General features: G+C 39.2%; 2 protein-coding genes across 3 annotated transcripts in view; one reads left to right on the forward strand and one right to left on the reverse strand.

Annotated features, from left to right (window-relative positions):
* Positions 1–19,574, reverse strand: part of LOC148060161 (uncharacterized) — a 30,917-nt gene extending 11,343 nt beyond the window's left edge. Inside the window, exons 1-9 of the mRNA XM_087779337.1 lie at positions 19,533–19,574; positions 18,142–18,306; positions 18,048–18,090; positions 17,797–17,937; positions 15,862–15,982; positions 15,667–15,805; positions 11,532–11,651; positions 11,387–11,461; positions 11,202–11,332 (exon numbers count right to left, since the gene is read on the reverse strand). Of these exons, the coding sequence (XP_087635463.1) occupies positions 11,202–11,332; positions 11,387–11,461; positions 11,532–11,651; positions 15,667–15,805; positions 15,862–15,982; positions 17,797–17,937; positions 18,048–18,090; positions 18,142–18,306; positions 19,533–19,574 (977 nt within the window). The remainder of the gene's footprint in view (positions 1–11,201; positions 11,333–11,386; positions 11,462–11,531; positions 11,652–15,666; positions 15,806–15,861; positions 15,983–17,796; positions 17,938–18,047; positions 18,091–18,141; positions 18,307–19,532) is intronic.
* Positions 19,575–20,530: 956 nt separating this feature from the next.
* Positions 20,531–23,268, forward strand: cdkn3 (cyclin dependent kinase inhibitor 3). Of its 2 annotated transcripts, none has more exons than XM_087779832.1 (8): positions 20,531–20,664; positions 21,102–21,189; positions 21,254–21,309; positions 21,365–21,409; positions 21,478–21,700; positions 21,777–21,808; positions 22,897–23,000; positions 23,070–23,268. In XM_087779832.1, the coding sequence occupies exons 2-8, from the start codon at positions 21,113–21,115 to the stop codon at positions 23,157–23,159; spliced, it is 627 nt and encodes a 208-aa protein (XP_087635958.1). In that variant the 5' UTR covers positions 20,531–20,664; positions 21,102–21,112; the 3' UTR covers positions 23,160–23,268. The 2 variants fall into 2 exon arrangements, with proteins under 2 accessions (XP_087635958.1, XP_087635959.1); XM_087779833.1 differs by having other exon boundaries at positions 20,634–20,664; positions 21,092–21,189.
* The last annotated feature ends 112 nt before the right edge of the window (positions 23,269–23,380 follow it).

Here is a 23,380-nt window from a genome sequence, read left to right on the forward strand (position 1 = left end):
ACACGTGTCTCTGTGAGAAGATGAAGTTACGTCTTCACTGGTGTCTCTGTGAGAAGATGAAGTTACGTCTTCACACGTGTCTATGTGAGAAGATGAAGTTACGTCTTCACTGGTGTCTCTGTGAGAAGATTAAGTTACGTCTTCTCTGGTGTCTCGTGTCTCTGTGAGAAGATGAAGTTACGTCTTCTCTGGTGTCTCTGTGAGAAGATGAAGTTACGTCTTCACACGTGTCTCTGTGAGAAGATGAAGTTACGTCTTCACTCGTGTCTCTGTGAGAAGATGAAGTTACGTCTTCACTGGTGTCTCTGTGAGAAGATGAAGTTACGTCTTCACTGGTGTCTCTGTGAGAAGATGAAGTTACGTCTTCACTGGTGTCTCTGTGAGAAGATGAAGTTACGTCTTCACTGGTGTCTCTGTGAGAAGATGAAGTTACGTCTTCACTGGTGTCTCTGTGAGAAGATGAAGTTACGTCTTCACACGTGTCTCTGTGAGAAGATGAAGTTACGTCTTCACTCATGTCTCTGTGAGAAGATGAAGTTATGTCTTCACTGGTGTCTCTGTGAGAAGATGAAGTTACGTCTTCACTCGTGTCTCTGTGAGAAGATGAAGTTACGTCTTCACACGTGTCTCTGTGAGAAGATGAAGTTACGTCTTCACTGGTGTCTCTGTGAGAAGATGAAGTTACGTCTTCACTGGTGTCTCTGTGAGAAGATGAAGTAACGTCTTCACTGGTGTCTCTGTGAGAAGATGAAGTTACGTCTTCTCTGGTGTCTCTGTGAGAAGATGAAGTTACGTCTTCACTGGTGTCTCTGTGAGAAGATGAAGTTACGTCTTCACTGGTGTCTCTGTGAGAAGATGAAGTTACGTCTTCTCTGGTGTCTCTGTGAGAAGATGAAGTTACGTCTTCACTGGTGTCTCTGTGAGAAGATGAAGTTACGTCTTCTCTGGTGTCTCGTGTCTCTGTGAGAAGATGAAGTTACGTCTTCACTGGTGTCTCTGTGAGAAGATGAAGTTACGTCTTCACACGTGTCTCTGTGAGAAGATGAAGTTACGTCTTCACTGGTGTCTCTGTGAGAAGATGAAGTTACGTCTTCACTGGTGTCTCTGTGAGAAGATGAAGTTACGTCTTCACTGGTGTCTCTGTGAGAAGATGAAGTTACGTCTTCACACGTGTCTCTGTGAGAAGATGAAGTTACGTCTTCACACGTGTCTCTGTGAGAAGATGAAGTTACGTCTTCACTGGTGTCTCTGTGAGAAGATGAAGTTACGTCTTCACTGGTGTCTCTGTGAGAAGATGAAGTTACGTCTTCACTGGTGTCTCTGTGAGAAGATGAAGTTACGTCTTCACTGGTGTCTCTGTGAGAAGATGAAGTTACGTCTTCACTGGTGTCTCTGTGAGAAAATGAAGTTACGTCTTCACTGGTGTCTCTGTGAGAAGATGAAGTTACGTCTTCACACGTGTCTCTGTGAGAAGATGAAGTTACGTCTTCACTTGTGTCTCTGTGAGAAGATGAAGTTACGTCTTCACTGGTGTCTCTGTGAGAAGATGAAGTTACGTCTTCACACGTGTCTCTGTGAGAAGATGAAGTTACTTCTTCACTTGTGTCTCTGTGAGAAGATGAAGTTACGTCTTCACTGGTGTCTCTGTGAGAAGATGAAGTTACGTCTTCACTGGTGTCTCTGTGAGAAGATGAAGTTACGTCTTCACTGGTGTCTCTGTGAGAAGATGAAGTTACGTCTTCACTGGTGTCTCTGTGAGAAGATGAAGTTACGTCTTCACACGTGTCTCTGTGAGAAGATGAAGTTACGTCTTCACTGGTGTCTCTGTGAGAAGATGAAGTTACGTCTTCACTGGTGTCTCTGTGAGAAGATGAAGTTACGTCTTCACTGGTGTCTCTGTGAGAAGATGAAGTTACGTCTTCACTGGTGTCTCTGTGAGAAGATGAAGTTAAGTCTTCACTGGTGTCTCTGTGAGAAGATGAAGTTACGTCTTCACTGGTGTCTCTGTGAGAAGATGAAGTTACGTCTTCACACGTGTCTCTGTGAGAAGATGAAGTTACGTCTTCACTGGTGTCTCTGTGAGACGATGAAGTTACGTCTTCACTGGTGTCTCTGTGAGAAGATGAAGTTACGTCTTCACTGGTGTCTCTGTGAGAAGATGAAGTTACGTCTTCACTGGTGTCTCTGTGAGAAGATGAAGTTACGTCTTCACTGGTGTCTCTGTGAGAAGATGAAGTTACGTCTTCACTGGTGTCTCTGTGAGAAGATGAAGTTACGTCTTCACACGTGTCTCTGTGAGAAGATGAAGTTACGTCTTCACTTGTGTCTCTGTGAGAAGATGAAGTTACGTCTTCACTGGTGTCTCTGTGAGAAGATGAAGTTACGTCTTCACTGGTGTCTCTGTGAGAAGATGAAGTTACGTCTTCACTGGTGTCTCTGTGAGAAGATGAAGTTACGTCTTCACTGGTGTCTCTGTGAGAAGATGAAGTTACGTCTTCACACGTGTCTCTGTGAGAAGATGAAGTTACGTCTTCACTGGTGTCTCTGTGAGAAGATGAAGTTACGTCTTCACTGGTGTCTCTGTGAGAAGATGAAGTTACGTCTTCACTGGTGTCTCTGTGAGAAGATGAAGTTACGTCTTCACTGGTGTCTCTGTGAGAAGATGAAGTTAAGTCTTCACTGGTGTCTCTGTGAGAAGATGAAGTTACGTCTTCACTGGTGTCTCTGTGAGAAGATGAAGTTACGTCTTCACACGTGTCTCTGTGAGAAGATGAAGTTACGTCTTCACTGGTGTCTCTGTGAGACGATGAAGTTACGTCTTCACTGGTGTCTCTGTGAGAAGATGAAGTTACGTCTTCACTGGTGTCTCTGTGAGAAGATGAAGTTATGTCTTCACTGGTGTCTCTGTGAGAAGATGAAGTTACGTCTTCACACGTGTCTCTGTGAGAAGATGAAGTTACGTCTTCACTGGTGTCTCTGTGAGAAGATGAAGTTACGTCTTCACTGGTGTCTCTGTGAGAAGATGAAGTTACGTCTTCACTGGTGTCTCTGTGAGAAGATGAAGTTACGTCTTCACACGTGTCTCTGTGAGAAGATGAAGTTACGTCTTCACTGGTGTCTCTGTGAGAAGATGAAGTTACGTCTTCACTGGTGTCTCTGTGAGAAGATGAAGTTATGTCTTCACTGGTGTCTCTGTGAGAAGATGAAGTTACGTCTTCACACGTGTCTCTGTGAGAAGATGAAGTTATGTCTTCACTGGTGTCTCTGTGAGAAGATGAAGTTATGTCTTCACTGGTGTCTCTGTGAGAAGATGAAGTTATGTCTTCACTGGTGTCTCTGTGAGAAGATGAAGTTATGTCTTCACTGGTGTCTCTGTGAGAAGATGAAGTTACGTCTTCACTGGTGTCTCTGTGAGAAGATGAAGTTACGTCTTCACTGGTGTCTCTGTGAGAAGATGAAGTTACGTCTTCACTCGTGTCTCTGTGAGAAGATGAAGTTACGTCTTCACTGGTGTCTCTGTGAGAAGATGAAGTTACGTCTTCACACGTGTCTCTGTGAGAAGATGAAGTTACGTCTTCACTGGTGTCTCTGTGAGAAGATGAAGTTACGTCTTCACTGGTGTCTCTGTGAGAAGATGAAGTTACGTCTTCACACGTGTCTCTGTGAGAAGATGAAGTTACGTCTTCACTGGTGTCTCTGTGAGAAGATGAAGTTACGTCTTCACTGGTGTCTCTGTGAGAAGATGAAGTTACGTCTTCACTGGTGTCTCTGAGAGAAGATGAAGTTACGTCTTCACTGGTGTCTCTGTGAGAAGATGAAGTTATGTCTTCACTGGTGTCTCTGTGAGAAGATGAAGTTATGTCTTCACTGATGTCTCTGTGAGAAGATGAAGTTATGTCTTCACTGGTGTCTCCGTGAGAAGATGAAGTTATGTCTTCACTGATGTCTCTGTGAGAAGATGAAGTTACGTCTTCACTGGTGTCTCTGTGAGAAGATGAAGTTACGTCTTCACTGGTGTCTCTGTGAGAAGATGAAGTTACGTCTTCACACGTGTCTCTGTGAGAAGATGAAGTTACGTCTTCACACGTGTCTCTGTGAGAAGATGAAGTTACGTCTTCACACGTGTCTCTGTGAGAAGATGAAGTTACGTCTTCACTGGTGTCTCTGTGAGAAGATGAAGTTACGTCTTCACTGGTGTCTCTGTGAGAAGATGAAGTTACGTCTTCACTGGTGTCTCTGTGAGAAGATGAAGTTACGTCTTCACTGGTGTCTCTGTGAGAAGATGAAGTTATGTCTTCTCTGGTGTCTCTGTGAGAAGATGAAGTTACGTCTTCCCTGGTGTCTCTGTGAGAAGATGAAGTTATGTCTTCACTGGTGTCTCTGTGAGAAGATGAAGTTACGTCTTCACTGGTGTCTCTGTGAGAAGATGAAGTTACGTCTTCACTGGTGTCTCTGTGAGAAGATTAAGTTACGTCTTCACACGTGTCTCTGTGAGAAGATGAAGTTACGTCTTCACTGGTGTCTCTGTGAGAAGATGAAGTTATGTCTTCACTGATGTCTCTGTGAGAAGATGAAGTTACGTCTTCACTGGTGTCTCCGTGAGAAGATGAAGTTATGTCTTCACTGATGTCTCTGTGAGAAGATGAAGTTACGTCTTCACTTGTGTCTCTGTGAGAAGATGAAGTTACGTCTTCACTGGTGTCTCTGTGAGAAGATGAAGTTACGTCTTCACACGTGTCTCTGTGAGAAGATGAAGTTATGTCTTCACTGGTGTCTCTGTGAGAAGATGAAGTTATGTCTTCACTGATGTCTCTGTGAGAAGATGAAGTTACGTCTTCACTCGTGTCTCTGTGAGAAGATGAAGTTACGTCTTCTCTGGTGTCTCTGTGAGAAGATGAAGTTACGTCTTCCCTGGTGTCTCTGTGAGAAGATGAAGTTATGTCTTCACTGGTGTCTCTGTGAGAAGATGAAGTTATGTCTTCTCTGGTGTCTCTGTGAGAAGATGAAGTTACGTCTTCCCTGGTGTCTCTGTGAGAAGATGAAGTTATGTCTTCACTGGTGTCTCTGTGAGAAGATGAAGTTACGTCTTCACTGGTGTCTCTGTGAGAAGATGAAGTTACGTCTTCACTGGTGTCTCTGTGAGAAGATTAAGTTACGTCTTCACACGTGTCTCTGTGAGAAGATGAAGTTACGTCTTCACTGGTGTCTCTGTGAGAAGATGAAGTTATGTCTTCACTGATGTCTCTGTGAGAAGATGAAGTTACGTCTTCACTGGTGTCTCTGTGAGAAGATGAAGTTATGTCTTCACTGATGTCTCTGTGAGAAGATGAAGTTACGTCTTCACTTGTGTCTCTGTGAGAAGATGAAGTTACGTCTTCACTGGTGTCTCTGTGAGAAGATGAAGTTATGTCTTCACTGATGTCTCTGTGAGAAGATGAAGTTACGTCTTCACTGGTGTCTCTGTGAGAAGATGAAGTTATGTCTTCACTGGTGTCTCTGTGAGAAGATGAAGTTATGTCTTCACTGATGTCTCTGTGAGAAGATGAAGTTACGTCTTCACTGGTGTCTCTGTGAGAAGATGAAGTTATGTCTTCACTGGTGTCTCTGTGAGAAGATGAAGTTATGTCTTCACTGGTGTCTCTGTGAGAAGATGAAGTTATGTCTTCACTGATGTCTCTGTGAGAAGATGAAGTTATGTCTTCACTGGTGTCTCTGTGAGAAGATGAAGTTACGTCTTCACTGGTGTCTCTGTGAGAAGATGAAGTTACGTCTTCACACGTGTCTCTGTGAGAAGATGAAGTTACGTCTTCACACGTGTCTCTGTGAGAAGATGAAGTTACGTCTTCACACGTGTCTCTGTGAGAAGATGAAGTTACGTCTTCACACGTGTCTCTGTGAGAAGATGAAGTTACGTCTTCACTGGTGTCTCTGTGAGAAGATGAAGTTACGTCTTCACACGTGTCTCTGTGAGAAGATGAAGTTACGTCTTCACTGGTGTCTCTGTGAGAAGATGAAGTTACGTCTTCACTGGTGTCTCTGTGAGAAGATGAAGTTACGTCTTCACTGGTGTCTCTGTGAGAAGATGAAGTTACGTCTTCACTGGTGTCTCTGTGAGAAGATGAAGTTACGTCTTCACTGGTGTCTCTGTGAGAAGATGAAGTTACGTCTTCTCTGGTGTCTCTGTGAGAAGATGAAGTTAGGTCTTCACTGGTGTCTCTGTGAGAAGATGAAGTTACGTCTTCACACGTGTCTCTGTGAGAAGATGAAGTTACGTCTTCACACGTGTCTCTGTGAGAAGATGAAGTTACGTCTTCACTGGTGTCTCTGTGAGAAGATGAAGTTACGTCTTCACTGGTGTCTCTGTGAGAAGATGAAGTTACGTCTTCACACGTGTCTCTGTGAGAAGATGAAGTTACGTCTTCACACGTGTCTCTGTGAGAAGATGAAGTTACGTCTTCACTGGTGTCTCTGTGAGAAGATGAAGTTACGTCTTCACACGTGTCTCTGTGAGAAGATGAAGTTACGTCTTCACTGGTGTCTCTGTGAGAAGATGAAGTTACGTCTTCACTGGTGTCTCTGTGAGAAGATGAAGTTACGTCTTCACTGGTGTCTCTGTGAGAAGATGAAGTTACGTCTTCACTGGTGTCTCTGTGAGAAGATGAAGTTACGTCTTCACTGGTGTCTCTGTGAGAAGATGAAGTTACGTCTTCACTGGTGTCTCTGTGAGAAGATGAAGTTACGTCTTCACACGTGTCTCTGTGAGAAGATGAAGTTACGTCTTCACTGGTGTCTCTGTGAGAAGATGAAGTTACGTCTTCACACGTGTCTCTGTGAGAAGATGAAGTTACGTCTTCACACGTGTCTCTGTGAGAAGATGAAGTTACGTCTTCACTGGTGTCTCTGTGAGAAGATGAAGTTACGTCTTCACTGGTGTCTCTGTGAGAAGATGAAGTTACGTCTTCACTGGTGTCTCTGTGAGAAGATGAAGTTACGTCTTCACTGGTGTCTCTGTGAGAAGATGAAGTTACGTCTTCACTGGTGTCTCTGTGAGAAGATGAAGTTACGTCTTTACTGGTGTCTCTGTGAGAAGATGAAGTTACGTCTTCACTGGTGTCTCTGTGAGAAGATGAAGTTACGTCTTCACTGGTGTCTCTGTGAGAAGATGAAGTTACGTCTTCACTGGTGTCTCTGTGAGAAGATGAAGTAACGTCTTCACTGGTGTCTCTGTGAGAAGATGAAGTTACGTCTTCACTGGTGTCTCTGTGAGAAGATGAAGTTACGTCTTCACACGTGTCTCTGTGAGAAGATGAAGTTACGTCTTCACTGGTGTCTCTGTGAGAAGATGAAGTTACGTCTTCACACGTGTCTCTGTGAGAAGATGAAGTTACGTCTTCACTGGTGTCTCTGTGAGAAGATGAAGTTACGTCTTCACTGGTGTCTCTGTGAGAAGATGAAGTTACGTCTTCACTGGTGTCTCTGTGAGAAGATGAAGTTACGTCTTCACTGGTGTCTCTGTGAGAAGATGAAGTTACGTCTTCACTGGTGTCTCTGTGAGAAGATGAAGTTACGTCTTCACTGGTGTCTCTGTGAGAAGATGAAGTTACGTCTTCACACGTGTCTCTGTGAGAAGATGAAGTTACGTCTTCACTGGTGTCTCTGTGAGAAGATGAAGTTACGTCTTCACACGTGTCTCTGTGAGAAGATGAAGTTACGTCTTCACTGGTGTCTCTGTGAGAAGATGAAGTTACGTCTTCACTGGTGTCTCTGTGAGAAGATGAAGTTACGTCTTCACTGGTGTCTCTGTGAGAAGATGAAGTTACGTCTTCACTGGTGTCTCTGTGAGAAGATGAAGTTACGTCTTCACTGGTGTCTCTGTGAGAAGATGAAGTTACGTCTTCACTGGTGTCTCTGTGAGAAGATGAAGTTACGTCTTTACTGGTGTCTCTGTGAGAAGATGAAGTTACGTCTTCACTGGTGTCTCTGTGAGAAGATGAAGTTACGTCTTCACTCGTGTCTCTGTGAGAAGATGAAGTTACGTCTTCACTGGTGTCTCTGTGAGAAGATGAAGTTACGTCTTCACTGGTGTCTCTGTGAGAAGATGAAGTTACGTCTTCACTGGTGTCTCTGTGAGAAGATGAAGTAACGTCTTCACTGGTGTCTCTGTGAGAAGATGAAGTTACGTCTTCACTGGTGTCTCTGTGAGAAGATGAAGTTACGTCTTCACTGGTGTCTCTGTGAGAAGATGAAGTTACGTCTTCACTCGTGTCTCTGTGAGAAGATGAAGTTACGTCTTCACTGGTGTCTCTGTGAGAAGATGAAGTTACGTCTTCACTGGTGTCTCTGTGAGAAGATGAAGTTACGTCTTCACTGGTGTCTCTGTGAGAAGATGAAGTAACGTCTTCACTGGTGTCTCTGTGAGAAGATGAAGTTACGTCTTCTCTGGTGTCTCTGTGAGAAGATGAAGTTAGGTCTTCACTGGTGTCTCTGTGAGAAGATGAAGTTACGTCTTCACACGTGTCTCTGTGAGAAGATGAAGTTACGTCTTCACACGTGTCTCTGTGAGAAGATGAAGTTACGTCTTCTCTGGTGTCTCTGTGAGTAGATGAAGTTACGTCTTCACACGTGTCTCTGTGAGAAGATGAAGTTACGTCTTCACTGGTGTCTCTGTGAGTAGATGAAGTTACGTCTTCACTGGTGTCTCTGTGAGTAGATGAAGTTACGTCTTCACACGTGTCTCTGTGAGAAGATGAAGTTACGTCTTCACTGGTGTCTCTGTGAGAAGATGAAGTTACGTCTTCACACGTGTCTCTGTGAGAAGATGAAGTTACGTCTTCACACGTGTCTCTGTGAGAAGATGAAGTTACGTCTTCTCTGGTGTCTCTGTGAGAAGATGAAGTTACGTCTTCACACGTGTCTCTGTGAGAAGATGAAGTTACGTCTTCACTGGTGTCTCTGTGAGAAGATGAAGTTACGTCTTCACTGGTGTCTCTGTGAGAAGATGAAGTTACGTCTTCACACGTGTCTCTGTGAGAAGATGAAGTTACGTCTTCACACGTGTCTCTGTGAGAAGATGAAGTTACGTCTTCACTGGTGTCTCTGTGAGAAGATGAAGTTACGTCTTCACACGTGTCTCTGTGAGAAGATGAAGTTACGTCTTCACTGGTGTCTCTGTGAGAAGATGAAGTTACGTCTTCACTGGTGTCTCTGTGAGAAGATGAAGTTACGTCTTCACTGGTGTCTCTGTGAGAAGATGAAGTTACGTCTTCACTGGTGTCTCTGTGAGAAGATGAAGTTACGTCTTCACTGGTGTCTCTGTGAGAAGATGAAGTTACGTCTTCACTGGTGTCTCTGTGAGAAGATGAAGTTACGTCTTCACTGGTGTCTCTGTGAGAAGATGAAGTTACGTCTTCACTGGTGTCTCTGTGAGAAGATGAAGTTACGTCTTCACACGTGTCTCTGTGAGAAGATGAAGTTACGTCTTCACTGGTGTCTCTGTGAGAAGATGAAGTTACGTCTTCACTGGTGTCTCTGTGAGAAGATGAAGTTACGTCTTCACTGGTGTCTCTGTGAGAAGATGAAGTTACGTCTTCACTGGTGTCTCTGTGAGAAGATGAAGTTACGTCTTCACTGGTGTCTCTGTGAGAAGATGAAGTTACGTCTTCACTGGTGTCTCTGTGAGAAGATGAAGTTACGTCTTTACTGGTGTCTCTGTGAGAAGATGAAGTTACGTCTTCACTGGTGTCTCTGTGAGAAGATGAAGTTACGTCTTCACTCGTGTCTCTGTGAGAAGATGAAGTTACGTCTTCACTGGTGTCTCTGTGAGAAGATGAAGTTACGTCTTCACTGGTGTCTCTGTGAGAAGATGAAGTTACGTCTTCACTGGTGTCTCTGTGAGAAGATGAAGTAACGTCTTCACTGGTGTCTCTGTGAGAAGATGAAGTTACGTCTTCACTGGTGTCTCTGTGAGAAGATGAAGTTACGTCTTCACTGGTGTCTCTGTGAGAAGATGAAGTTACGTCTTCACTGGTGTCTCTGTGAGAAGATGAAGTAACGTCTTCACTGGTGTCTCTGTGAGAAGATGAAGTTACGTCTTCACTCGAGCAGAGAATCTTCTCTCACCTCTGAGCGTCGTTGTCGTGTCGACTTCTGCACACGTTTGATTCTTCAGCTTCAGAATTACTGCTGAGAATAATGTGAGAATAAAACATCATCATTTACACTTTTACTTCTTAAATACATTCAGTTTAATAAAACATTATTTTTATACTTGTGAATGTAAATTACCACAAGTGTTAGCGCGGCTCCTCAGTTTCTACATTACAGTTTATAACAAGAATAAAGATGTAAAATACATTTATTATGAGATTAAAGTTGTTTAAATACATTTATTACTAAATTAAAGTTGTTAAGGTGCATTTATTAATAGATTTAAGTTGTTTAAAAAATATTTACAACGAGATTAAAGTTGTATAAAATATATTGACAATGAGAATAAAGTCGCAAAAAATACATTGATTACGAGACTAAAAATGCAAACAAGTGCATTATAACGAGATTAAAGTCTTATTTAATACGTTCATGATTATATTAAAGTTGTATTTAAAACATTTGCAACGAGATTAAAGTAGTTAAAATATATTTGCAACAAGATAAAAGTCGTATAAAATACATGTATTACTACATTAAAGTGGTAAAATATTGATTATTAACGAGATTAAACGAAAGTTAATTGATCTTGCAATACAAGTATTTTTCATCTCGTAATTAATGTATTTTATAATATTTTAATCTCGTTAAACAATAATAAAAATACATATCATTGAGTGACAGGACCTAAGAAAGCAGTGGCTTAACGTCACCACCAGGTGTCAGTAGAGTGACGTGTGCTTTTAATTGCCGAAATGAATTGTGGTCCGTGTTTGCTTTGATTCTGTTATTTATATTTTATAGCTTCACGGAGTTTGTTGAAACTTTCAGGTGAGATAAAAGAAGAAAGAAACACAAACTATTTTCATTTATTTTCATGTAAATATAAACATTTTATTAAAATAAAGTTTCGTTTAACTCGTCGATGCTAACTAGCTCGGATGCTAACTACCAAAGCTACACGCTAGCGCTAGCATGTGTGGTTTGTAATGTGTTCAAAGGTAAGTTAGGTAGCTACTGTTACAAGTGTTTTAATAACGTCAGCTCACCTGTACGCGTCATCCTCCCACCTGACGTCTTCCTCCAGGATCACGTGACACCGCGACAACAGGCTCCTCAGCGCGCGCTCGCTCCCCAGCAGCAGGTGACCGTCCGGGTGGTCCTTGCTGGTCCACTGCAGCAGGTTCTGGAAGATCAACAAACTCTGAACTCTGACCTCGCCGCTCCACAGGTGACTCACCTGGATGTGGCTCAGGTAGCTGTGGATGCGAGAGACGGGCGTGAGCAGCAGAGAGAGCGTCTTCATCTCCTCCCTCTGTGGAGGTAAATATTCAATATATAGTCAATACACTTCCTCACACCTGAAGAACACACCTGAAGAACACACCTGAAGAACTCACCTGAGTCTTGGCTCCCGCCGCCGGGTGCTTGAGGCGCCGGAACTCTGCAGAGAGGAACGACGCTAAGGTCGTAGTGTATCCAACGTACGCGTCAGAGAAGCTCGTCTGAAAGAAGTCAAAGGTGAGAGTATATGTGCTATAATAAAGTTTTACCTACATATATTAGAAATATGTACGATATTGAAGTATGTACGATATTAGAAATATGTGCGATATTAGAAATATGCACGATATTATATTAATGCGATATTAGAAATATGTACGATATTATATTAATGCGATATTAGAAATATGTACGATATTATATTAATGCGATATTAGAAATATGTACGATATAAGAAATATGTACGATATTATATTAATGCAATATAAGAAATATGTACGATATAAGAAATATGTACGGTATTATATTAATGCAATATTAGAAATATGTACGATATTATATTAATGCGATATTAGAAATATGTACGATATAAGAAATATGTACGATATTAGAAATATGTACGATATTATATTAATGCGATATTAGAAATATGTACGATATAAGAAATATGTACGATATTAGAAATATGTACGATATTATATTAATGCGATATTAGAAATATGCACGATATTATATTAATGCGATATTAGAAATATGTACGATATAAGAAATATGTACGATATTATATTAATGCAATATAAGAAATATGTACGATATAAGAAATATGTACGGTATTATATTAATGCAATATTAGAAATATGTACGATATTATATTAATGCGATATTATATTAATGCGATATTAGAAATATGTACGATATAAGAAATATGTACGATATTAGAAATAAGTGCGATATTATATTAATGCGATATTAGAAATATGTACGATATTATATTAATGCAATATTAGAAATATGTACGATATAAGAAATAAGTACGATATTATATTAATGCAATATAAGAAATATGTACGATATAAGAAATATGTACGATATTATATTAATGCAATATTAGAAATATGTACGATATTATATTAATGCGATATTAGAAATATGTACGATATTATATTAATGCGATATTAGAAATATGTACGATATAAGAAATATGTACGATATTAGAAATAAGTGCGATATTATATTAATGCGATATTAGAAATATGTACGATATTATATTAATGCGATATTAGAAATATGTACGATATAAGAAATAAGTACGATATTATATTAATGCAATATAAGAAATATGTACGATATAAGAAATATGTACGATATTATATTAATGCAATATTAGAAATATGTACGATATTATATTAATGCAATATTAGAAATATGTACGATATTATATTAATGCGATATTAGAAATATGTACGATATAAGAAATATGTACGATATTAGAAATAAGTGCGATATTATATTAATGCGATATTAGAAATATGTACGATATTATATTAATGCGATATTAGAAATATGTAGGATATAAGAAATATGTACGATATTATATTAATGCAATATAAGAAATATGTACGATATAAGAAATATGTACGATATTATATTAATGCAATATTAGAAATATGTACGATATTATATTAATGCGATATTAGAAATATGTACGATATTATATTAATGCGATATTAGAAATATGTACGATATAAGAAATATGTACGATATTAGAAATAAGTGCGATATTATATTAATGCGATATTAGAAATATGTACGATATTATATTAATGCGATATTAGAAATATGTACGATATAAGAAATATGTACGATATTATATTAATGCAATATTAGAAATATGTACAATATTATATTAATGCGATATTATATTAATTCGATATTAGAAATATGTACGATATAAGAAATATGTACGATATAAGAAATATGTACGATATTAGAAATAAGTGCGATATTATATTAATGCGATATTAGAAATATGTACGATATTATATTAATGCGATATTAGAAATATGTACGATATAAGAAATAAGTACGATATTATATTAATGCAATATAAGAAATATGTACGATATAAGAAATATGTACGATATTATATTAATGCAATATTAGAAATATGTAAGATATTATATTAATGCGATATTAGAAATATGTACGATATTATATTAATGCGATATTAGAAATATGTACGATATAAGAAATATGTACGATATTATATTAATGCAATATAAGAAATATGTACGATATAAGAAATATGTACGATATTATATTAATGCAATATTAGAAATATGTACGATATTATATTAATGCGATATTAGAAATATGTACGATATAAGAAATATGTACGATATTAGAAATAAGTGCGATATTATATTAATGCGATATTAGAAATATGTACGATATTATATTAATGCGATATTAGAAATATGTACGATATAAGAAATAAGTACGATATTATATTAATGCAATATAAGAAATATGTACGATATAAGAAATATGTACGATATTATATTAATGCAATATTAGAAATATGTAAGATATTATATTAATGCGATATTAGAAATATGTACGATATTATATTAATGCGATATTAGAAATATGTACGATATAAGAAATATGTACGATATTAGAAATAAGTGCGATATTATATTAATGCGATATTAGAAATATGTACGATATTATATTAATGCGATATTAGAAATATGTACGATATAAGAAATATGTACGATATTATATTAATGCAATATAAGAAATATGTACGATATAAGAAATATGTACGATATTATATTAATGCAATATTAGAAATATGTACGATATTATATTAATGCGATATTAGAAATATGTACGATATTATATTAATGCGATATTAGAAATATGTACGATATAAGAAATATGTACGATATTAGAAATAAGTGCGATATTATATTAATGCGATATTAGAAATATGTACGATATTATATTAATGCGATATTAGAAATATGTACGATATAAGAAATATGTACGATATTATATTAATGCAATATAAGAAATATGTACGATATAAGAAATATGTACGATATTATATTAATGCAATATTAGAAATATGTACGATATTATATTAATGCGATATTAGAAATATGTACGATATTATATTAATGCGATATTAGAAATATGTACGATATAAGAAATATGTACGATATTAGAAATATGTACGATATTATATTAATGCAATATTAGAAATATGTAAGATATTATATTAATGCGATATTAGAAATATGTACGATATTATATTAATGCGATATTAGAAATATGTACGATATAAGAAATATGTACGATATTAGAAATAAGTGCGATATTATATTAATGCGATATTAGAAATATGTACGATATTATATTAATGCGATATTAGAAATATGTACGATATAAGAAATATGTACGATATTATATTAATGCAATATAAGAAATATGTACGATATAAGAAATATGTACGATATTATATTAATGCAATATTAGAAATATGTACGATATTATATTAATGCGATATTAGAAATATGTACGATATTATATTAATGCGATATTAGAAATATGTACGATATAAGAAATATGTACGATATTAGAAATAAGTGCGATATTATATTAATGCGATATTAGAATTTGACACGTTAATTGTAAAAAAAACTCATGATACTGCTGTGTCTAACATCAAGATGACACCTGTCACTCATGACACAAGGATGTCTGATGAGATGACACCTGTCACTCATGACACAAGGATGTCTAATGAGATGACACCTGTCACTCATGACACAAGGATGTCTGATGAGATGACACCTGTCACTCATGACACAAGGATGTCTGATGAGATGACACCTGTCACTCATAACACATGGATGTCTGATGAGATGACACCTGTCACTCATGACACAAGGATGTCTGATGAGATGACACCTGTCACTCATGACACAAGGATGTCTGATGAGATGACACCTGTCACTCATAACACATGGATGTCTGATGAGATGACACCTGTCACTCATAACACAAGGATGTCTGATGAGATGACACCTGTCACTCATGACAAGGATGTCTGATGAGATGACACCTGTCACTCATGACAAGGATGTCTGATGAGATGACACCTGTCACTCATGACAAGGATGTCTGATGAGATGACACCTGTCACTCATGATGATGGACGAGACTCACGTCGTTGTGTCCGATCAACTGGACCAGAACGTCTCCCACCAGAGACTTCCAGTGTTCCGCAGACAGTCGCTCCTGCAGGATGTTCCTGAACAGCAGGTGGCGCTGCAGCAGCTGCTCCACCAGCTTCACGTGCGTCTGACTGGATCATCATCACGATAACATTATGACCACCTGCTGAGAGGAGACCAGACTCACTAGGGCTCGGGGGCCGTCTGCTGGTCGTCCGGGGGCTTGTATCGGTCGTAGAGCTGGTTCAGAGCCGACACGTACTCCCACTCAGAGTGAAGCAGCTGCAGCGCCACCTGGTGTCGGGCGTCTGGAGAAGCAGATGTTTATTGACACTGTTTTGAAAAGAACTCGTAGAAAACAAAAGTAACTTCTCATCATGACCATGTTTTACACTCATTACTTTATAAAGTTGCTCTGAAATCTGGACGAATGAGAGGTTACGAGAGTCTATTATGACGTAATAATGGCTTCACTCCTCCTCCAGCTGTAACACTTGGAGGTGGACACTTTGTGAGATTGATGACGTGCGGTGACAAACCTCCGTGTTTGACCAATCACAGCAGAGTGGGTGTGGTTATGGTCAACAAGTCAATATTTCAATGAAAAGAGTTTTGTACAAACACACACTGATGATACAATAGAGTCACACATCACAACAACACACACACACTGATGATACAATAGAGTCACACATCACAACAACACACACACACGGATGATACAATAGAGTCACACATCACAAGAACACACACACGGATGATACAATAGAGTCACACATCACAAGAACACACACACTGATGATACAATAGAGTCACACATCACAACAACAAACACACACACGGATGATACAATAGAGTCACACATCACAACAACACACACACACTGATTATACAATAGAGTCACACATCACAACAACACACACACTGATGATACAATAGAGTCACACATCACAACAACACGCACTGATGATACAATAGAGTCACACATAACAACAACACACACAGTGATGATACAATAGAGTCACACACCACAACAACACACACTGATGATACAATAGAGTCACACATCACAACAACACACACACACAGATGATACAATAGAGTCACACATCACAACAACACACACACTGATGATACAATAGAGTCACACATCACAACAACACGCACTGATGATACAATAGAGTCACACATCACAACAACACACACAGTGATGATACAATAGAGTCACACACCACAACAACACACACTGATGATACAATAGAGTCACACATCACAACAACACACACTGATGATACAATAGAGTCACACATCACAACAACACACACTGATGATACAATAGAGTCACACATCACAACAACACACACACACACTGATGATACAATAGAGTCACACATCACAACAACACACACTGATGATACAGTAGAGTCACACATCACAACAACACACACACACTGATGATACAATAGAGTCACACATCACAACAACACACACACACTGATGATACAATAGAGTCACACATCACAACAACACACACTGATGATACAACAGAGTCACACATCACAACAACACACACTGATGATACAATAGAGTCACACATCACAACAACACACACTGATGATACAATAGAGTCACACATCACAACAACACACACACTGATGATACAATAGAGTCACACATCACAACAACACACACTGATGATACAATAAAGTCACACATCACAACAACACACACACTGATGATACAATAGAGTCACACGTCACAACAACACACACTGATGATACAATAGAGTCACACATCACAACAACACACACACACTGATGATACAATAGAGTCACACATCACAACAACACACACTGATGATACAATAGAGTCACACATCACAACAACACACACTGATGATACAATAGAGTCACACATCACAACAACACACACTGATGATACAATAGAGTCACACATCACAACAACACACACACACTGATGATACAATAGAGTCACACATCACAACAACACTCCCGCACATACACACTTTAACACACACATGCACATACACACTTTAACACACACATGCACATACACACTTTAGAATCCGGTGAAACATGTCAAACAGGTGAAACAGACTCACCTGTGCCTTCGTTCAGTCCTGCCTTCAGTCCCTGCAGGAAACAGTGCAGCAGCAGTTTCCCTCTGGACAGTGATGAGTGTCCAGGTGAGGTGTGTCCAGGTGAGGTGTGTCCAGGTGAGGTGTGTCCAGGTGACTCGGCTGCTTTGCTGCAGACACTGACGTCACTCAAACATCTTCTGGTCACATGTGTCTCTACCTGTGATGTCTGGAGGTGCAGGGTCTGGACTCGGCCTGAGGTCTGGACTCGGCGCCGCTCACTTGTAGGACCTGGCTCTGGATCTGTCCCAGCTCCTCCTGCAGGAACATCTGGTTCAGGTTCAGACCGTCGACTAGAAGGTCTCCTACCCTGAGAGAGTCCACCAGAGCCTCCAGACGAAGAGCCTTCTTCCTGCAGCTGGTCCTGGTCTCCTGCAGCTCCTCCCTCAGGTGAGAGTCTCCTTGTTGGATGTGACTGAGCTCCAGCAGAGCCCCGGAGAAGCCCACCTTCAGCTCCGTGACCATGACCTGTAGCTGCTCGTGATGCAGAGGTCAGAGGTCAAAGACACAATCATTATGTTGATTAAATATTCAACTTTTTCACAAAAAAAATCTTTTTTTTAAATCATTTTCTATTATTTTGTAAAATGTGTATTTTTTTTTATACTGTTTTTCCAACATTTAATCGTTTTTTATTTGTTTTGACATTATAAACTTCAACACATACACACTTTAACTTATACACACCTTAACACACGCACATACACACTTTAACGCACACGCACATACACACTTTAACACACACGCACATACACACTAACACACACTTAAAAAACACATTAACTCTAACACATTAACACACACACACATACACACACTTTAATACCAATGCACATACACACTAACACACACTTAAAACACACATTAACACACACTAACACACACACACTTTAACACACTAACACATACACACTAACACAGACTTTAACACACTAATACACACACGCACATACACACTAACACACACTTAAAAAACACCTTAACACACACACACATACACACTTTAATACCAATGCACATACACACTAACACACAGACTTTGACACACACTAACACACACACTTTAACACACTAACACATACACACTAACACAGACTTTAACACACTAATACACACACGCACATACACACTAACACACACTTAAAAAACACATTAACACACACACACATACACACTTTAATACCAAAACACATACACACTAACACACACACTTTGACACACACTAACACACACACTTTAACACACTAACACATACACACTAACACACACACTTTAACACACTAACACATACACATTAACACAGACTTTAATACACACACGCACATACACACTTTTTATAACTTTAGCGAGTACTACTCAACAAAACATTTTTAAACGTGATCATGTTTATTTTATTTGTATTAATTATTCTTCATTAACAATTTATAAAACAACATAATTCTGGTAGAATTAGTTAATTTTCTTGTTTAATTGTCTATAAACTAATGACTAATGACTTATTATAAATATATATGTTTTATTAATCTATAAAAACGCACTATTTTTTCATTAAAAATGTATTTTATCATGTTAAATTCAGTTTTCATTGTCAATCAATAACTTTATTAAAAAAACATTTTCTATGGGATTTATTTATTTGACTATAATAACATAAAATAAACGACGGATCTGATCGACGACTTCAGGTGATCCTGTCGTACCTTCGAGATCTCGTTGACGAGCTGAAGCTCCTGAGGCTTCATGACCTTCAACACAAACACACCACCAGCTGTCAATCACTCTCCAGTACTCACCCATGAATAAACACGTATATAATAACGTATATATAACATTTAAACACGTCCTGCTCAGATGTCACCTCAGCCAGAAGTCTCTCCGGCACAGGAAGTGAGAAGCAGCCAAGCACTGCAGGAGGACGGGCAGCTCCGGCCAAAGTCCCTCCTGCTCCGAAAACACGACAAATTAATAGTAAAAACCATTTTATGTCAATAAATCCAACTATTGTTACGTATAGAAGTGATTTTTCCAAACTTCTTTAAAACTAAATGATTCAAAGATAAACTAAAACTATCATAGAAAGTAAAACGACCAAAAAAGAACGACAGCGACTCAAAAGCATCACAATTTAATTCAAAAGGAAATGACTTTAGTAAACTTACCTCACAGCTGAATGAAAATAAAGTCCACGTAAAAATGTATAAAAAAATATTAATAATCCTTTAAACGTGTGCGTTCAGTCGGTCCATGTGTAGCACTGATGTCAGTGTGTGTGTGTGTGTGTGTGTGTGTGTGTGTGTGTGTGTGTGTGTGTGTGTGTGTGTGTGTGTGTGTGTGTGTGTGTGTGTGTGTGTGTGTGTGTGTGCAGCAGATGTCCTGCATGACGACAACTGTGAGTGACTTCAGGGGTGAATAATGCGAATTCCCTTGAGTAAATAATAGTGTTTGTTTTTTAATATATACAATTATTACTTTTATTATTGGGTTTTAGATCGTTTGTATAGTCGTACTTAATTATCAACAGAAATAAATAATCACAAATAAGTACAAATCTGGATTTTTTTTGTTGAAAGTGAATTTGTTTGGTTGTGTCAATAAAAATAAAATATATAAATATATATTTTTATTTAATTGTCTGATTAAACGTACTTTAAACTCCGTCCGCCGGCGCTACTCTTGCGATTAAATCGAGCGCACTTCCGGTTGCTTTTGTTATTGTGGTGGGCGTGGCCCGAGTGACGTGGTCCGCGGTGATTGGCTGACGGCCTCATGGCGTTTTTAAACTAGCGCTGCAGACTCTCTGTCAAAACACACGTCAGGAGCTTCAACGACTCGGTGAGAAAGCAGTTTAAAAAGCGGGTTTTAATGTCTTTCTTCGAGTAACGACGCGGAACCGAGAGATGCTTTATATCCTGTGTTCATTTAAAACACTCGTCGAAGCGCCGCTGTCAGTTTATTCACTTTGTTAGCTGTTATGCTACGATTAGCATCGCGTCGTATTTACTATTTACGTCTTTTCTTTCAACCTTCGCGTTACAAAGCTCGGATTTTTAAAATGTAATATTTTCGAAACGACATCCAGACTAATAGTTGGCGCTTTTTTTGTGACGTATTTCCAGCCTGATTGACAGTTTTAAAGGAAAATCGAAAATAATACGACAATAATACGTCACTAAGTCACGTGACTCCCGTAACAGCTGATCATAAAAATAACTTTATGTGAAGAGAAACGTGTGACGTCAGCAACATGTGTGACTGACAGCTGTCTCCAGGCGGTGACGTCATGAGGAAGAACGAGTTCGACTCGTCGTCAGATGAGGAGCTGGAGGAGAAGACTTCGACTCCGCTCAACATCTCCTGGTGACATTCTTCACTTTTAAACTTCTGAGTCTATTCAAAGCTTATTTTCTTTTTTTTTACCCAGGATTCCTCTGTCGATCGTGGACTCGAGTCAGTTCCTTGGAATATGTGCCTTACCTGGTGAGTGTTATCTGGACGTTCACGTCACAGGTGGGTCTCATGTGGGTGTGGTCAGGTTGCAGGTACAAGGACGTGCGCAGGAACCTGCAGAAGGACGTCGGTGAGTTCACGGCCGGTTGGCACGCACCTGACGCAGGTGAGTCACAGGTGTGTGGTCTCTGTGCACAGAGGACATGCAGAGTCAGGGCGTCCAGGACGTGTTCGTCTTCTGCACCAACGGCGAGCTGAGCAAGTACCGCGTCCCGGCGCTGCTGGCCACCTACGACCACCGCGGCTTCAACGTCCACCATTTCCCCTTCCTGGACGGAGACGTGCCCGAGCTGAGGCTGTGCGGACGCATCCTGGAGGAGCTGCAGGAGAGTCTGAGGAGGAGCCGGAGGACCATCATCCAGTGAGGAGGAGAAAAGTGTTTTTAAAACATTATGTTATTGTGTTGTTTATTGTTAACGTCGTGTTCTTGTTTTCAGCTGCTATGGCGGTTTGGGACGTTCTGGGTTGAGTGAGTTTAATTTTTTTATTATATAATGTAATCTAGTTTATAGATTAATTTTGTTGCCGTTAAGAGCTTTATTTTTAATATTTTAATATTTGATCGTTAAATATGATTCAATAACTAGTTTCACCGTCTGCTGTTTGGATCATGAACACTTTATATATTTAATTAATGTTATTTTTTATATGCTGCATATGGAGCATGGAGGTTTGTCACCCTGTGTCATCAATCCAGGGAGTCTCCACCTCCAAGGGACTTGTTGTATAAACAAAGCGTGGTCACAGCTGGAGGAGTGAAGACATTATTATGTCATAATGGACTCGTAACCTCTCGTTCGTCCAGATTTCAGAGCAACTTTATAAAGTAATACACCCCAGCTCGGGCTCTGAGGTCTGTGGATCAGAATCTACTGATGGTTCCTGAACACGGTTCAGGACCAGAGGAGAGAAATCTTTTCAGGCTGTTGCTCCTAAGCTTTGGAACAATCTTCTCTCTCTTTGCTCTTGATGGATCTACTGACTCCTTTAAGAAACATCTTAAGACGTTTCTATTTGTTCAGGCTTTTCCTTGATTTTCTGGAACTCCTGTGTTGTTCTCAGTATTATCTTGATCTTTAAAGTATATACTTTTTTGAGTATTGTTTTGATTGTTTAAGCGCTTTGTGACCCTGGTCTCGAAAAGCGCTATATAAATAAATATTACTTACTTATAAGTGTAAAACATGGTCATGAGAAGTTACTGCGTCTTGAAAAACATTCACTACATGACACCAGAGTTGATCACTGGTTGATGTTTAAATAATGTTTATTATAGTATTTTTATTAATCTAATTATATTCTGTGTTGAGTTCAAACTGACGTTAAACATTTTATAATTCTGTTTAAAAAAAAAAAATTGAATTCAACAGTTTCTGCCCTTATTTTTTGTAACTTGTAGTGTCTCATCCCACCTCTGGGTGGCGCTGTTTTGGCCTCGTTCACCATCAAATTCAATCGCCACGAGTTCAGATTCGCCCCGATGACGTTTTCGTTTGTCAGTCCTGCAGCTTTAAAGTGTGAACAGATTTTAAACTCAGTGATCTCATGACTCAACAGTCGCCGCGTGTCTGCTGATCCAACTCTCGTCCTCCATGACGGCGCACAACGCCATCGAGTTCCTGCGCGAGCACCGAGGACCAGGAGCCATCCAGACCGTGAAGGTGAACATCCATCACTTCTTCTCCATCATGTCCTTGAACTCTAACCCTTTTCTTCCACCATCTCTCCAGCAATACAACTTCCTGCACGAGTTCCGGGAGAAGTTCGCGGCTCATCAGGCGACGACGGAGTCGTTCACGGAGCGATCGGTGTCACGTTGACTCACTTTAGCTTTTATGATTTAAGAACTTATCTTCTGAGTGCACTTTAAATCTAGATTATACTTATTCTTTCAACTTCATCCAATAAAGGTTTTCCTCGAGGGTTAAAGTTTGACTCATTTTTATCGACTTAAAAACTTCTGAAGTTGGCGCGAGAACCAAGGGCTCTAGAATGAGAGAGAAAAGAAAAAAAACTTTTTATCCTCAAGTTTCTTTATATA

Source organism: Callionymus lyra, chromosome 18 (assembly GCF_982586985.1).
Source record: "Callionymus lyra chromosome 18, fCalLyr1.hap1.1, whole genome shotgun sequence".
Taxonomy (NCBI): Eukaryota; Metazoa; Chordata; class Actinopteri; order Syngnathiformes; family Callionymidae; genus Callionymus; species Callionymus lyra.

Excerpts from the sequence above, each read along its gene's own strand:
- cdkn3 (XM_087779832.1), top strand. The coding sequence starts at position 21,113 with ATGAGGAAGAACGAGTTCGACTCGTCGTCAGATGAGGAGCTGGAGGAG. Across the intron at positions 21,190-21,253 it reads ACTCCGCTCAACATCTCCTG|GATTCCTCTGTCGATCGTGG; the intron begins GTGACATTCTTC and ends TTTTTTACCCAG. Across the intron at positions 21,310-21,364 it reads TGGAATATGTGCCTTACCTG|GTTGCAGGTACAAGGACGTG; the intron begins GTGAGTGTTATC and ends GGGTGTGGTCAG.